This window comes from Trachemys scripta, chromosome 2 (genome assembly GCF_013100865.1).
Source record: "Trachemys scripta elegans isolate TJP31775 chromosome 2, CAS_Tse_1.0, whole genome shotgun sequence".
NCBI lineage: Eukaryota > Metazoa > Chordata > Testudines > Emydidae > Trachemys > Trachemys scripta.
This window is the reverse complement of record NC_048299.1, coordinates 85,601,517-85,617,486: the sequence shown is the minus strand read 5'-3', so window position 1 is coordinate 85,617,486 and position 15,970 is coordinate 85,601,517. Positions and strand designations below refer to the sequence as shown.

At 41.7% G+C, this 15,970-nt stretch overlaps 1 protein-coding gene across 7 annotated transcripts in view; it reads right to left on the bottom strand.

Annotated features, from left to right (window-relative positions):
• Positions 1-15,970, bottom strand: part of BBS9 (Bardet-Biedl syndrome 9) — a 264,350-nt gene that overhangs the window by 106,346 nt on the left and 142,034 nt on the right. For all 7 annotated transcript variants that reach the window (XM_034761160.1, XM_034761159.1, XM_034761161.1 and 4 more), the window contains 2 exons: positions 4,794-4,934; positions 3,074-3,169 (listed from right to left, as the gene is read on the bottom strand). In XM_034761160.1, the coding sequence (XP_034617051.1) occupies positions 3,074-3,169; positions 4,794-4,934 (237 nt within the window). The remainder of the gene's footprint in view (positions 1-3,073; positions 3,170-4,793; positions 4,935-15,970) is intronic.

Sequence of the window (15,970 nt, the reverse complement as noted above, 5' to 3'; positions counted from 1 at the left end):
AGAAATTCAATGGAAGCAGTAACAATTAGCTGTATTTCTGCTTTCCAAGTGCCTTCATAATAGTCAAACCAATTTAACGTTTAAATGTAGAAAAAGCTTTTCCACTGCAAGTTACAAGTACATTTCTTTCAGAAAATTCTGACATAAGAAAGCAGATGACTCCGGGGATTAATGGATTACAAACGCTTTCCTCCCCAGGATTCATTTTGATTAGCTAATGTGATGAACATGCTTTTTTCTACATTAGGGTTTTTTAATTCTTAGTTAAAATGGATTAGCTAATACATTGTAAAAACAGACACAGTAACTGGCATCCTTGTTTGCAGCCTTAACAAAGAAGCTATAAACTAAATGGGTACAAAGACTTTCACCACCACTGCACCAAGTCCTTCCAGATCAGTATTGAGACACATTTGAGGTGGAACACGGGAGAAGTTTGCACTTCCTCTGGTCCATGGTGTACTTGTTCCATCAGCAAAGGACTTCAGTCTCAAAGCACTGTTATTTTCCCAGGGACCATCAGTTTATCTGGTACAGGTCACTTGCTCTACACATTTTTTGTTTTTAAAAAAAGAAAACTTCCAAATGATCTCACTGAAAAGGAAAATTTTATTATACAAACACAGCTAATACATGATTTACGTGACAGGATAACGAGTGGTCCCTAATACTTGTACATTCAGTCTGCACTCCGGGACACACACAACTTAGCCATTCAAACACAACTCATTTTAATAGCATGAAATTCTACCAAACAGCATAATGCATTAAATGCATTTGTATTATTGATAACCTTTGCTCAGAGAAGCCCTGAGAATGAAATACCACTACATGGACTTTCCTTATGTATAATATTTTTTCAAAGTGTTTCATACACATTAAAGATTTTTTTCCAAGATACAACAACCAAAAAAGATTTGATGTATTTTGTAGCTACCCCTGCCGATGTGAATTAGATATTAGCCATACGATAGGTTGCTACCTGGAAAGCGGCATGAAACACCTCATTTGTTTTCAAAAGGCTTCCCAGACAAGACAAGAAAAATGATGCCTAGTTAGACTAGGGGGAAGAATAAATGTTTTAAATCTTCTATGTAGTGTGATCCTTACAGGTCAGGTCTAAGAAACAAATAAGGCAGTGTGGGAAAGTTTATATTAAGACTGGAAGCATCATTCCTAGCTTGTGAATAAACAAAATCAGAATGGAGAGGAAAAACCTGGGGGTTAGAATGGAAGGATTGAAAAGCATGTCCTCATTAAACGTTAAAATACATTCAGTCTAGCCAGTCAGATCATCAACTCATGTAAGTCAACATGGATCTATTTCATACATGTGAAATGTTTAATACAACAATTCCATAAAATAGGAATCTAAGTAACTGATTTTAACTTCAGTTTATAAGTAAAACTCTATTTATATATCCTTTACATTCTTTGGTTCCTAGAAACTATTACTCAACGTTCCAGTTATTTCAAACTGTTTAAATTCTACTGTCAACTTAAACAAATATTAAAAGTCAACAAACAATAAAACACAGCACACAAATAGTGCACACAACCTAATTCAAACAAATATGAATACTATAAATGTAAAATGACTGATACTGTGAAAGGTCTTTAATAACCACTGTCCAGATGTTTCCAGTCTTTAATGGCTTTGATGGTGTTAAAGAAGTATTAAGTATTTTCTCACAGTTTAGAATGCTTTACCTTGATGCCACTGATATTTATAAAAGCCATCTTGAATAAATTATTTTAAAAACACATATTTCTTAGTGATTTGGATTACAGTAGAACCTCAAGGATACGAACACCAGAGTTACGAACTGACTGGTCAACTGGACCATGTTAAACTGGAAGTAACCAATCAGGCAGCACCACAGACCAAAAAAACCCAACCAAATACTGTACTGTGCCTGTATTGCATCTGAAAGGTGCCTTTCCACACCCTTATCGCCACCTCCACACACGGGGCACCCACTTACAGCTAGGAAGTGAAGATGCTGTGATTCACAGGCAAAGCTGTGAGCTCCCGCTGCCAGTCCAAGGCAGCCGGACCAGGAGCAGCACTGGTGTCTGCGCTGCTTTCCTGTAGGCCAGGGTGCTGTTTTCACCCTCCTCCCCCACACTCCGCCAGGAGGGAAACACACTATTTTCACCTCTCCACCCTGGCAAGGAGGGGGATACCTGTTTGTCGGGGCCAGGGAAAGAAGCTGTCAAAAAGGAAGCTGCCTAGCTGCCTCTGGAACCTGGCCCAGAGTTTGACCAGCTGGAGCTGAAGCTGGATTTTGTTTAGAGTTATGAACATTTCAGAGTTACAGACAATCTCCATTCCTGAGGTGTCCGTAACTCCAATTTTTATAATTGTAATTTTATTTGGATAAAAATACTGCAGATCAACAAACTAGCTTTACTGTCTGTCACTTAATCAAGATAGTGTTCATATATCATCCATTCTATGTCCTCCAGTTTGAACTCAGTAGTGGGCAACAAGTATTTTAGTTTTTAAATTTGGCATTTAGGCATGTAAAAATGTAGACAGGTGCTTAATCTGTTAGGTGTTTCTCTAACTCCCACTGAAAGTCAAGGGGCATGGAAAGTTAAGTGGAATTAGACACCTAACCTGCTTGTGTGTTTTGTAAATCCCACCAGATGCCTATCTGCATCTTGAAGCACCTAAATACCTAGCTAAAAGCTAAAAAAAAGATTTTTCAGTCTTGAATAAAGACCTATGACATTATAAAATGTATATGCATTAACTTAAAAAAACACAAATTATCTGGCGCCCTTTTAGTGATTTTCAGAAAACTACTATTCGATAACTAAGTAGGATTTTGTTTAGTTTCAGCATTTCCTTGCTTCGCTAAAATATTATTGGAAGGTTCAGGGAATTTGTTCAGGGACTGCCTATTCACATTAACAGAACTTCTGTGTAAAATTCTCCATGCAGCAACTAATGTACTACATGTGGACAGACACTCAGCTGGTTGAAATCAGCATACACACACCTGTTTATGATCTGGCCCATAATCTTATCTTAATCCATAATTAAATTATTTCCAATATTACTCACGTGAGGTTTTTGAAGCAAGAAGAGTGATTCTAGAGCCAGTTAAGAACTGGAATCCCAGAACATTTACCTGATCTTCATCAGACTGATCAGCAAAGTCTACAAGAGAAAATTCAAAATAAACTACATAAGTATCTTGTTATAATTCAGTAAAAGATTGCAGCAAACTTCTGATCCACATTAAAGGGTAGACTGTCTTTGCACAGGTAATACAAGAGTCATGCAAGGCAGAGAACAACAGCCATCCCTGTGAGTGGAGATTGCTTAGTCCATGCTGCCTTCAGGAAGTAAGTAATCCAGAAAGAGGCAGAGATAAAGCATGGCCAGGGCCCCTTCTCCCACTCAATGCACCAGCCCACAGAACATAGGGTGACCAGATGTCCCAATTTTATAGGGAAGTCCCGATTTTGGGGTCTTTTCTTATATAGGCTCCTATTACCCCTTACCCCCGTCCAGATTTTTCACACTTTGTTTTGTCCCCCTAACAGAATATGACCAGGGCACTGTGGGTTTCAATCTGCAACGTCCCCTAAGATAGTACAGGGTGAATCCTGTGCAGCCCCAGAAGAGACTGTACCTCCAGAATGCTCCCCCTGAGGAGATGCAATTCCACACTGCCCTCTACTCAAAGTTCTGTGGAAATTTCACAGATGAACCCCACAACTCTATAACCTATTGGAAAAAGACCTTTAGATTTTCAGAGTTCAGTCTCATCTTTCAGTACATAGTCATTCTTCACCATCTACCTTGTTAAATTAGCTACTATGCAATTTTACTACTGTATGTAGTGCACTGTAAAGCACACCTGGTTTTAAAAGGGCTGGACCAAGGGTATGTACATAACTCCACCATCATCGCAAAAAAATCAGAAGGAGGAGGGGAGAGAATAGCCAATATGCATTAATGGACCCACACAAACCCACAGTTTCCTCATAGATCAAAAGAGGATCTATTTAGCTCCTTATTCAGCCACTGTAAAAAAAAGATGAATTTAAAGCTACACAATTTGATGCACACCTTTGGCTACAAGTCTGCAACATATGTTTTAATTAAATACTGTAAATATATGTGTTGTTCTGGACCAGTACAAACTGTTTTGGGGCGGTTGGACAAATTGTAAATTTTGCTCTACGTAGGTTTCCCTTTTTGAAAACTGTCTTATTACATTTTTCAATTTGATCAATAAAATAATATTGATGTGAAACACAAAATTATAAAATAAAAAGCACTATTTTAAAAAAAAATCTATAAAACAGAAACTCATAACAGGGAAAAATTTTCAAAGCTTTCAGATAACACTGGAACCTATACTGAAACCTAAATGCAGAAGACACAAAAACCCAGAAAGGCAAGTCTTTATAGGATTACTTACCTGAAGCTTAAATACATTTGAAAATCAATACATACATTAAAGGAAAAATAGTCACACTTGAAGTAATGCAACATCAGAGTCACAAATGAAGCATTTTGATACGTTGGTTTCCATGCAGTAAACCATAATAATTATGATAATATTTTAACAAAATTTAAAGACCTACATTGATTTATCCTGATAATACACATCATACCTTCGTACACTAAAGCCAACCAAAAATATTCAGCTATGTATTTATCATTTGGCAAATATCTTATAATTACCCTATCATTACTTCATGATGAAAGATTCCAATCTGAATTCCGAACATTTCTTATGTTACAGACACATCACCATCAAAAGTCCTACCTGGGAAAAGGTTCACAAGACTGACAGGAGGTTTATTGGTATCAATAGTTAGTTTGTGGTTTGCTGTTTTTGAAGGTTGAGCTGGAAAGCAGATTAATCGCAAGGGTAGTCTAAATTTACACTGAGCAACTCTTGGTATTCCTGAAATGACAGGACAGATAGTTTGCAGTAACAGTGACAATATCTGTATTCTGAGGGCAAGACATTTCATGACATTGTTTATAAAAAAGCTATATACATTTTTAGTGTAGCTCAGGAAGTCATTAAAACAAAATGGTCAAGCCATGCAAACTTTTGGATTAAGGTTAATTTTCAACTAACAATGAAAAACACTCTTTTAATGACAAATTAAAACTGAATGTTTTGGTTTCAGACTCCATGAAAATATTAACCAAATCTATTAAAGCTGTAAATCTGTATTCATAGTGATTATATAGCACTAAAGAATATTATAAGTTTGTACAGACCTTCAGCCAAACAATTCCACTTTAATATGACTGCGAGTTGCACGGCATATGCCTCATGTGTTGAATGGAGGGAATGGATACAGCAGCAATGTATTATGCACTCCTCTCAATTATCATGACAACTACACACTTCTTCAGAACATACATGGTTGTTTATGTGTCATACCCTTAAACAAAATCTGTCTTCCATCAAATGGCAGCAAGTTTTGGCTTAATAAAATACTGTCCAGTAGATGTTAACATTTGTTTAACCTTTGATAGAAATTGCACCCAGCCCTTCATAAGCAAAAATCAAAAGGTATCTTTTCAGTGTGCTGCCTTCTCACTTACATATTCTAACAAAAACAGACATTTGTACTTAAAAAATTACATTTGGTTAAACCAGTTTAAAAGAATGCTGCATCCACTTTCCATTGAACATCCTTAAACTTTGCATCTCAACATCAGTGAGTTATACAATCGATTTGAAAATAAAATTCTTAATTAAAATTAGAGAGACAAGGTTGGTGAGGTAATATCTTTTACTTGGCCAGCTTCTGTGGATGAAAAAGTCAAGCTTTCAAGCTCCACAGGGCTCCTCTTCAGGGCTGGGAAAGGTACTCTGAGTATCACAGCTAAATACAAGGTGGAACCAATTGTTTAGCATAAGCTGTTAACACATATTGTAAGAGACCATTGAAGGTGAAGTAGCCTGTTAACACCTCTGCTGTCATAGGACAAAAAAGGGTGCTTAGTGGGTTACAGATCGGATTCATGGTTTATTATAAAAGTGTCTTTATTAATACCATGACTCTTAGTGTCTAGCAAAGTTATGAATGTAAGCTCCCAGGCTTCTGAAGGTGTTGTGCAGGTTTCCTTTGAGGGCAAGGACTGAGAGATCAGATATGGAGTGATCATTTTGTGAAAAGTGTTTATAGGGTTTTTGTCTTTCATCATTTTTCTGTGTGAGTTCATTTGAAAGCATAGTGATTGCCTGGTTTCATCCACCTAGTTGCTATTGGGGCATTTAGTTCACCGGATGAGGTACACCACATGTTGTGATAGCCATGTGTAGGACTGATGGATCTTGAAACAGGTGGCATGGGGAGTATTGATCATCATATCAGTGGAGATACATATACAGGTTTTGCATCTGTTGTTATGGCAGGAGCTGGTGGCACTTTGAGTTGATAGGCCCTGGTCTGTGGGTACCTTGCTTCTGATGAGGTTGGCAAGGTTGTGGGGTTGTTTGAAGAATAAAAGAGAGTGTTCAGGAAAGATTTCTTTTAGGATGTGATTCCCATCGAGTATGGGTTTTAATTGCTTGGTGATACCATGTATGGGTTTCAGTGTGGGGTTGCAGATGACAACTAGTTGTATGCAATCAGTATTTTTTTCCCTGTATTGAAGCAGTTTCCCAGGGTATTTGGGTAGCTCATTCCATAATGGGGTGGGAGGGAGGCATAGCTCAGTGGTTTGAGCACTGGCCTACTAAACCCAGGGTTGAGAGTTCAATCCTTGAGGGGGCCACATAGGGACCTGGGGCAAAAATCAGTACTTGGTCCTGCTAGTGAAGGCAGGGGGCTGGACTCGATGACCTTTCAGGGTCCCTTCCAGTTCTATGAGATAGGTATATTTTCATATATAAATAATGCAATCTACTTCTCTCATAGAGTGTCCTTATTTGGTGAACACATGTAGGTCTGAGTGGTGGTCCCTCACCGTGAATCTCTAAAGGGAATCTTCTTTGCGGTCACGCACCTAGAATGGCAATCTGTACAAGGGGGAAATTAGCTGTCTCTAGGGCTCAAACCCTCAGGCACGGTAGAGCAGTGAACAGTTCAGGGGCCCAGGCCCTTAGGCAGGACAGGGCACCAAGCAGTCTAGAGCGCCAACCCTCAGGCAGGGTAAGAGTCTAGGAGCCCAGCCTTCAGGGAGGCGTGAGCCCCCCACACAGTCTAGGGGGCTCCGGCAAGGGGTGAGCACCCCACACAGTCCAGCATCCTAGCTCAGTGGACCGTAGACTCTCACAGGCCTTCTAGGGAGGCTGCCACCCCAGCGGGCCCAGCACAGGCCCACTCAACTCCACTGCGTCCCAGCCCAGGATCTTAACAGTGGCGGAGTGGTCCGCCACGGGTCAGCAGGGATCCACCCACAACAGGCCAGCACTTAACCAGACTGCTGTCTAGTTTCCCTGGGCTACTTCCTACTCTCTCTAGCTTTGGTACCTCGATGCAGTGAGAGTCTGGTCTCTCTTCGGGATACACCGCCAGTGGCAACCCCAACAGCTCCTCAGCATTGGTTGGGTCTGGCAGCTCGGGCGAGTCCTCAGGGTAACTGAAGTCTTCTGTGGGCTCTTGCATCAACAGTGGGGAGAACACATCCATCTCCTTTGACAGATGCTGCTCAACTGAGCTACAGGGCCCGCCTTTTATACTTTCTGTTCCTGTCCCCTCTACTTCCGGTGTGGTGAGCATGACCTTCCCGGTTCCGCCCACCAGGGGCATCTGGCTGTACCTCACTGTCAATCTCCAAGGGTGGCCATGTCTCTTTGCTAGACACACACACACACACACACCCCTCAAGCCCAGCTCCCAGTCTGGTCAGCCCAGCTCCAAGTCTCCCTTCCTCCAGTCGTGACAACGTGTCTGCATTGGTGTGCTCCTTACTGTCTCAATGTTGAATGGTAAAGGCAAATGGATATAGAGTCAGGTACCAGCGCATCAACCAGGTGTTGATATGTCTCATCCGTTGGAGCCATTTCAGTGGCACATGGTCTGTCACTACCATGAAGGGGCTCCCGAGGAGATAGTAGTGAAGCGCTTCTATGGCCCAGACAAGTTGAGCCTCTTTCTCAATTGCTGAATAGTTTCATTCCCGCAGGAACAGCTTACAGGTGATGTATACTACCAGGTGCTTTTCACTGTCAGTGTCCTGCAAGAGGACAGCCCTTACTTCCACCGCTGAAGCGTCAGTTTGAACAATGAACCAGCATGTAAAATCAGGGCTATATAGTATGGGTTCTCGGAATATATGGTCTTTCAGAGCCTGACAGGCTACCTTGCAGTCTGGGTTCCACTGCACCCAAGTGGCTGGTCATAGACTCAGACTTTAAGGGCAGAAGGGACCATTATGATCATTTAGTCTGACCTCCTGCACAACGCAGGCCACAGAATCTCACCCACCCACTCCTGTAGCAAACCCCTAACCTATGTCTGAGTTACTGAAGTCCTCAAATCATGGTTTAAAGACCTCAAGGTGCAAAGAATCCTCCAGCAAGTGACCCGTGCCCCACGCTGCAGAGAAAGGCGAAAAACCTCCAGGGCCTCTGCCAATCTGCCCTGGAGGAAAATTCCTTCCCAACCCCAAATATGGCGATCAGTTAAACCCGGAGCATGTGGGCAAGACTCACCAGCCAGCACCCAGGAAAGAATTCTCTGTAGCAACTCAGATCCCACCCCATCTAACATCCTATCACAGACCATTGGGCATATTTACCTGCTAATAATCAAAGATCAATTAATTGCCAAAATTAGGCTATCCCATCATACCATCCCCTCCATGGTCTTTGGTAAGCAGCCTAGTCAAGGGAGCGGCAATGGTTGCAAAGTCTGGGACGAAGCACCGATAGTACCCCACTAGTCCCAGGAATTGCCAGACCTGTTTAGTAGTGGTTGAGGCCGAGTGATCCTGGATCATCTGGATTTTTCTGAGTAGGGGGCGCAGCTTGCCTCACCCCAAGGTGTATCCTAGGTAAGTTGTTTCCTACCACCTAATCTGGCATTTCTTGGGGTTCACAGTGAGACCTGCCCCTCAGAGGCTCCTCAAGACAGCCACCACTGGATTCAGATGGTCCTCCCAGTGGCGACTGTATATGACCATGTCGTCCAGGTAAGCTGCGTCATACTCACTGGGGGGTTACAGCAGATGGCCCATTAAGTGCTGGAACATTGCAGGGAGCATGTGGAATCCGAAGGGCAACTTGGTAAACTGGTAGAGTCCACTGGGGGTGGCAAAGGCTGTCTTTTCCTTTGAGCTGGGCTCCAGTGGGATCTGCCAGTATCCCTTCATTAAATCAAGGTTAGTAACATACTATACCTCCCCTAGTCGATCAAGGAGCTCGTCTACCCATGGCATCAGGTAGGCATCGAATCAAGAAATTGCATTAACCCTCCAGAAGTCTACACAGAACTGACGGGTCCCGTCCAGCTTAGGGATGAGCCCGATAGGGCTCAGCCACTCTCTAGAGTACTGCTCGATGACCCAAGTTCTAACATAGCTTAGACCTCCTGCTCTACTGTGTCCCGCATGGGACCACAGGAGTAGTCGGGTTGTTCCATGGACAACTTCTCTGGGTTTGGTGTAGATGGTATGGTGGATCTGGGTGGTCTCTCTCGGCACAGCAGTAAAAGTCCTAGGAAAAGCCTCAATAAGACATATGGCCTGCTTTAGCTGCTCTTCCAAGAGTGTATCCCTGAGCATCTCAGGTTCTGTTTCCACGGGGGTCTGTGGCCCCAGTTTGGGTTCCGGGGGGTGCAGGATTATTAACAGTCCTTCCCTTTCGCACCAATGTTTCAGAAGATTAACATGGTAAACAGAGCACTTCTTTTTCCGGTCAGGCTGTCGGACCTTGTAGTTGATGAGGCCTGTCTGGCGGATGACCTCATACGGACCCTGCCAGTATTCTAGCAGTTTTGACTCATCTGATTCAAAGGTCCGAACACATGTGTCCCGATCATATCCTCTCACCTGGACTCCTTGGGCAGCTCGGAGGTTCCCCTTCGTGAGGGCCCCTACCAGAGCCAGGCGTTCTTGGAGCTGCAGTACATATTGGAATATGCCCTGGGCTCAGGATGGGGTCTGCTTCCATGTCTCCCTCATGAGATACATCAATCCCCGCAGCCATATAACAGCTCGAATGGAGAAAATTTAGTGGAAGCCTGTGGCACCTCCCAAACGGCGAGCAACAGGGAGGTTGGTCCCAGTGGCAAAGTTCTTCTGGGGGAAAATTTCCAGAACATGCTCTTTAATGTTTGGTTGAACCGCTCAACCAAACCATCCATCTGCGGATGGTATACGGATGTCTGGGTCTTTTGATCCTCAAGAGGCCTCAGACCTCTTGAAGAAGTCGGTATGTGAAGTTTGTGCCTTGGTCCGTGAGGATGTCATGGGGCATGCCCACCCAGGCGAAGACCTTTTGGAGTTCCACTGCAATGGTCCAGGAGGTGGCACCTCAGTGTGGTGAGAGTCTGGTGCCTCTGTGGGGTACACCACCAGTGGCAACCCCAACAGCTCCTCAGCATTGGTTGGGTCTGGCAGCTTGGGCGAGTCCTCAGGCTAACTGAAGTCTTCTGTGGGCTCCTGCATCAGCACTGGGGAGAACACATCCATCTCCTTTGGCAGATGCTGCTCAACTGAGCTATAGGGCCCGCCTTTTATACTTCCTGTTCCTGTCCCCTCTGCTTCTGGCATGGTGAGCATGGCCTTCCTCGTTTCCGCCCATCAGACGGCATCTGGCCATCCCTCACTGTCAATCTCAGAGGGCATCCACATCTCTTTGCTACAAGGTGGTTTTAAGTGCGTTACAGTATGCATCTTTCTTTTCAGAGCATATCCTGTGGTATCTAAGTGCCTGGCTGTAGATAACAGATTTCTTGGTGTGTTTGAGGTGGTTACTGGATCTGTGAAGGTTGGTGTGGTGATCCATGGGTTTCTTGTATACAAGTTCCACTGCTGAAGCTGATTGCAGTGCCCAGGAAGTTGGTGCTGGTGTTGCAGTTTCTAGAGAAAATCTGATAGATTGGTGGTGCTTGTTGAACTTCTGGTGGAAATCTATAAGGTAATTTGGGTCATCTGTCCAGAGGATGAAAATATCATTGATATATCTCAGTTATATCATTAGTTTTGTGGTGCATTTGTCCAGAAATTCTTCTTCAATGTGGCCCAGGAAGAGTTTGGCATATGGGGAGCCATCCTAGTACCCACGACTGTTCCCATGATTTGGGCAAAGTGTTTGTTACTGAATGTAAAATTGTTATGGGTGAGGATGAAATGAGTGAGTTTGGCAATATGTTTTGGGTGGATATCTTAGTGTTGTGCATTATCTTGTAGATATTTGAGGCAGGCAGTGATGCCATCATTATGACAGAGATTGGTGTATAGGTGTCACTGTGTCTCAGTGGGTCACAGCTGAGGATTCCAAATTCAAGACAGACCGTTGAGAAATGGGGCAGATTCATCCCAAACTAGTGGTTATTCTATCATTAGATTATACCAAGCCAATAACAAAAATGTACTTCTGTATCACTACATTGGTTAGCAAGAAGTCTAAAACACAGCCTGCTTAGGCATTCCAACCTTTGGTTCACCACCCAGACACTAGACTTATGCCAAGTGGTTAGTGAAAACCAATTTAATCAGTTATGGGGTCCTTCCAATCCCAAGAGACTAGCCATCTAGCCAGGTCAATATATAATTCAGATTTTACCCAATAATCACGCTGATGCCAATCGTTTAGTAAGTAAAAACTAAAGACTTATTAATAAAAGAAAATAAGGAGAGAGTTATAAACGGTTAATAGATCATATACATACAAGTGATTGCAAGTCCTTATATCAGGTTTGTAGCAGTGATAATCTGGAATCATGCCAACAGCTTGGGGGTCATCAGTCCTTGTTTAGAGCTTTCTTGTTAGAAATCCAGTCCAGAGAAATGAAGCAGTAAATGAAGACAAAATGGAGCTGTCTCAGGTGCCTTTTTATATCCTCTGCCATATGTAAGGAATTTTACTGTCTCAAACAAAGTCCACAGCCCCTGTCTGTGGAAAGTTACTGGCCCAAGATGGAGTCCTAAGTCACATGAGTATATCACATGTCCTTACATGCTCTGATGACTCACAGAGACAGCCATTGTTTGTATATGTTGGGAAGCATGAAGAAAACTGGTTGGCCTGTGTAACTCCTTGTAGCTTGAAAGTTTGTCTCTTTCACCAGCAGAAGTTAGTCCAGTAACAGATATTACCTAACCCACTATGTCTCTATAATATCCTGGGACCAATACAGCTACAACAAAACTGCAAACAACAATGGAAGCTATTTTAATTAAAATTGACATTCAATCAACACTGACCTCCTGTTGGTAACTATTCATTAAATGAATGGTGGCACTGAAGAAACTGGCAAGTCACTTTTTATTCAGCTTCAATATTGAGTTATTATTCAAATGCATATTAAAGTTTATCTTCCATTGGTAATGCAGTAAAGAAGCAGAAATGGACAGAACTGGCTACAATCTTTGGCTAGCAACATACTGCTGAAAAATTACATTTGGCATTATTGGGACTCAGCAACAATGGGAGAAAAATTATACTTCATAACAGAAATACACACTTTTCTTAATAGATATGATTTTTTAAAATTTATTTTCAAATGCAAATCAGAACTTGTCAAGAATATGAACAAATGTAAACCAAGACTCAATGCTTTTGAAATTGGTAACAAGTCTGAAATAATATAATATAATATAATAGTCCTAGAAGCTGTAAAATGGGAAGCCCTTGGTCTAATGAGCAGACAGCTGCCACTTTCCTTTGCCAAAACATCCATCAGGGGAATCTTTGTTTTTTCATGTGGGGAAAGCCTGTGTATGCACAAAGGTCTACCATGCTGATACCGGTATCAGCTTCACAGGAACAGTAACCACCCATTCTGTCCTAAAGTCCCCTGATCTCCACAACCATTCCAGATGATTAGTTAGGCGGGTCTTAATTTAACCTAAAAGTTTAGCATGACCAGATTTTCAGAGTGAATAAATTAAGACCCCTCTCATGGCTGGGGTGGGAACAGAGGAGATGTGAAGGCAGGAAAGCGACATTTATTATAGTCATCAGGGAAGCATGCATGGAAGGTAAAAGAAAAAGGAGCTCAACCTTCCTCTCCTTGGCTAAAGAATCCCCCTCCATCTCACTTCTTTTTCTTGCTACCTATGGATTTGGCTCTACATGCAAGGAAGGGCTGCTTCACGGACTTGTGAAGAGGCAAGGTCACTGGGAGGCCTTGAAAAATCAGGTTAGGTATCAAGGCCAAGTAACAGACACACATGCATTCAGCTGCCCTGTTCTTAACTTCACTAGCGCCACTGTCTGGTAGTGCCTCCAGGTGGTAAGCCTGCAGCACTTTAGAAAAATCGCAATAAAACTTGTTTACATGAAACTGTCAGGGACACAGAGACAAGCCTTAAAAACTGGGGGATCCCAGGGTTTCAGGGACACTTGCTGAAAACTGTTTCTCAATCAACTTGTGAATTTTCAAAATGCTGACTTGAACAAACTTTACATAAGTTTCTTACAAATCTCTCTATAATCTTCTAGAAAAAGGAGTGAACAATCTTTTTGTTTCTCTCAATGACATAATACAAAGGTCTTGATATTAAATCTTGAAACATTTCAGAGGGTTGCCAACAAGAAATACTCAACAGAATTTGCCACAAAGATTTTGAAATACTTTCATATTGAAAGCAAGTTTATTTTTTCTAGTATCATGCCCATTGTTCTTGGATCTCCAGTTCTCAGTTTGCCTCATCATAAATAATATTTTTTCAACATGTGCAAAGGAAATGCAAATCAAAACTAAACATGACAGAACTTTATTTCCTGAAACAAAAATCTCAATTATCTCTGGTATATACAGAAAGAGTCCAAAAAAAATCTCTGAATCAAAGGGAAGCAGAGCCAAAAGCTGCTAAAAATATATATAACTAGAGTATAAAATTTATACGGGAGAATTTTTTCAGAACACTTCTTTGGGTGTGCGAGAGTCATTTTACATGGGAGCAAGGAAATCCAAAGAAGGACCAAAGTCTGGCAGCCAGAACTTCCTTGAGCCCTTTCTATTATGTCTGGTAATAGGCCATGTGTCATCCTCGTCCACCATCGTGTTATACTTTGCACAGGTCATGTAACTTTAATACAGGAATAATGGATAACAAAACAGATGGGATAACAATTTTTCCCCCCTGTATAAAAGCTGAATTGCTCATTGGTAATGTAACCAGAGCAGATCATCATATAAATAGTATCTGCTTGAAATATGATACTTATATCTTACATGCACACAGTGTAACTGCATTAATCTTAATTATACCTTTATAAAAAGACCTTGAGTGGTAAAAGAAATAGCTGAGTCTGTGTTCAGGATGTTAAATATTCAAAGAATTTATGACCTTTCTGTTACTGACTGAGCTGAATTTAACTACGTTAGTACTCATTGTAGTAGCCCAAATAAAATGCTACCATAAATACATCCTCAGGCAAAATTCTGCAACCTTATTCATGCTTGAACTGAGGAAAACATTGGCTTGAGTAAAAAATACTCATATGAGTAAAGGTTGCAGGATCTGGTTCGTCATTTCTAAGAGATGTCTGATCCTATCAAATTGCATATAAAATAAACACATCTATGCAGTAAGGCAGAACTATTCTTAGTAACAATGATGGTTTGAAATACTCCTGCTTCTACTCTCCATTGTGGGTCCCATGTAGCTGGCCTCACTCTCCAGAACAGATGGAAACAAACAGTGTTTTCACTGCAGCCACTCCTCCTGCTTTATAGGGAGTGTTGCAGTGGCTGAATTGCGGTTGTAGAGCACCTCATCCTGTTCCCCGGGGCTGAAGCCACTCTATTTCTTGGAGTATCTCTATTTCTTCAGCAAAACCAAGAGCAAAAGAGAGAGAGAGAGAAGGAAGGGTGCCACTAGCAGTCTCATTTACCTACTCACTAGCTGCAGCAGCTTCAGCTCTACCTCTCCGAGACTGCTAAAAAATGGATGGGTAATGAAAGAGAGGCTGAGAGAGAGAAAACTTTAAACACATGCACATTAAGCAATCCTATCTCCAATGGGAAATCGAACAGCTGGAGACTTCCTTCCCAGCTGATCCCCAAACTGGGGTTTCTCTTTCTTTTTGGGGTGAACGTGGAATTTACAACTAATACATTTCTTATAAAATCAGCAAAACAAATGTATATCCCACAGGGACTTAATATATGCTTTAAACATATCCAGACAACAGGGAGCCTCCAAAACTCAAGAACTGTCCTTTTTCAGCTTACCTAGATGCTAGCTACCTTTCTATTCCTGTTTTATCCTCCTGTGTAATGTTACTTTGATAGCTGGGCACCACTTGACGCCATGAGACCTGTCCTAATCATGGCTACATTTTGAACAACATTTGTGCTAGTATTTTTAATCATCTAGAAATCAACTTTCAGCCTTCCATAAGACAGTTCTAAGAACTGGGATGAATGCAAGCAATTCACACAACTCAGAGCTACTGTTTCACTCTGTGCACAGATAACATGGCACCAGTTCAAATCCTGAGGGCTTTTTCACAATAAGAAAGGTTAAATAAAATTATGTTTAAATTCAGCTGAAGGTGATGAGCTATAGATAGCACTATAAGAAGAAAGGTGGCTAAAGATACAGTAAGCAATAATAATATAATTATATTTTCCATCACTGTCGTCAAGATGGAATAAAACACTTTAATATTGTAGATTCCAATGTTATGCAGGTGAAAATGTATAATAAGTCAATAAAAAATCATCATTGGTGCATCCGAAGAAGTGGGCTGTAGTCCACGAAAGCTTATGCTCTAATAAATTTGTTAGTCTCTAAGGTGCCACAAGTACTCCTGTTCTTCTTTTTGCGGATACAGACTAACACGGCTGTTACTCC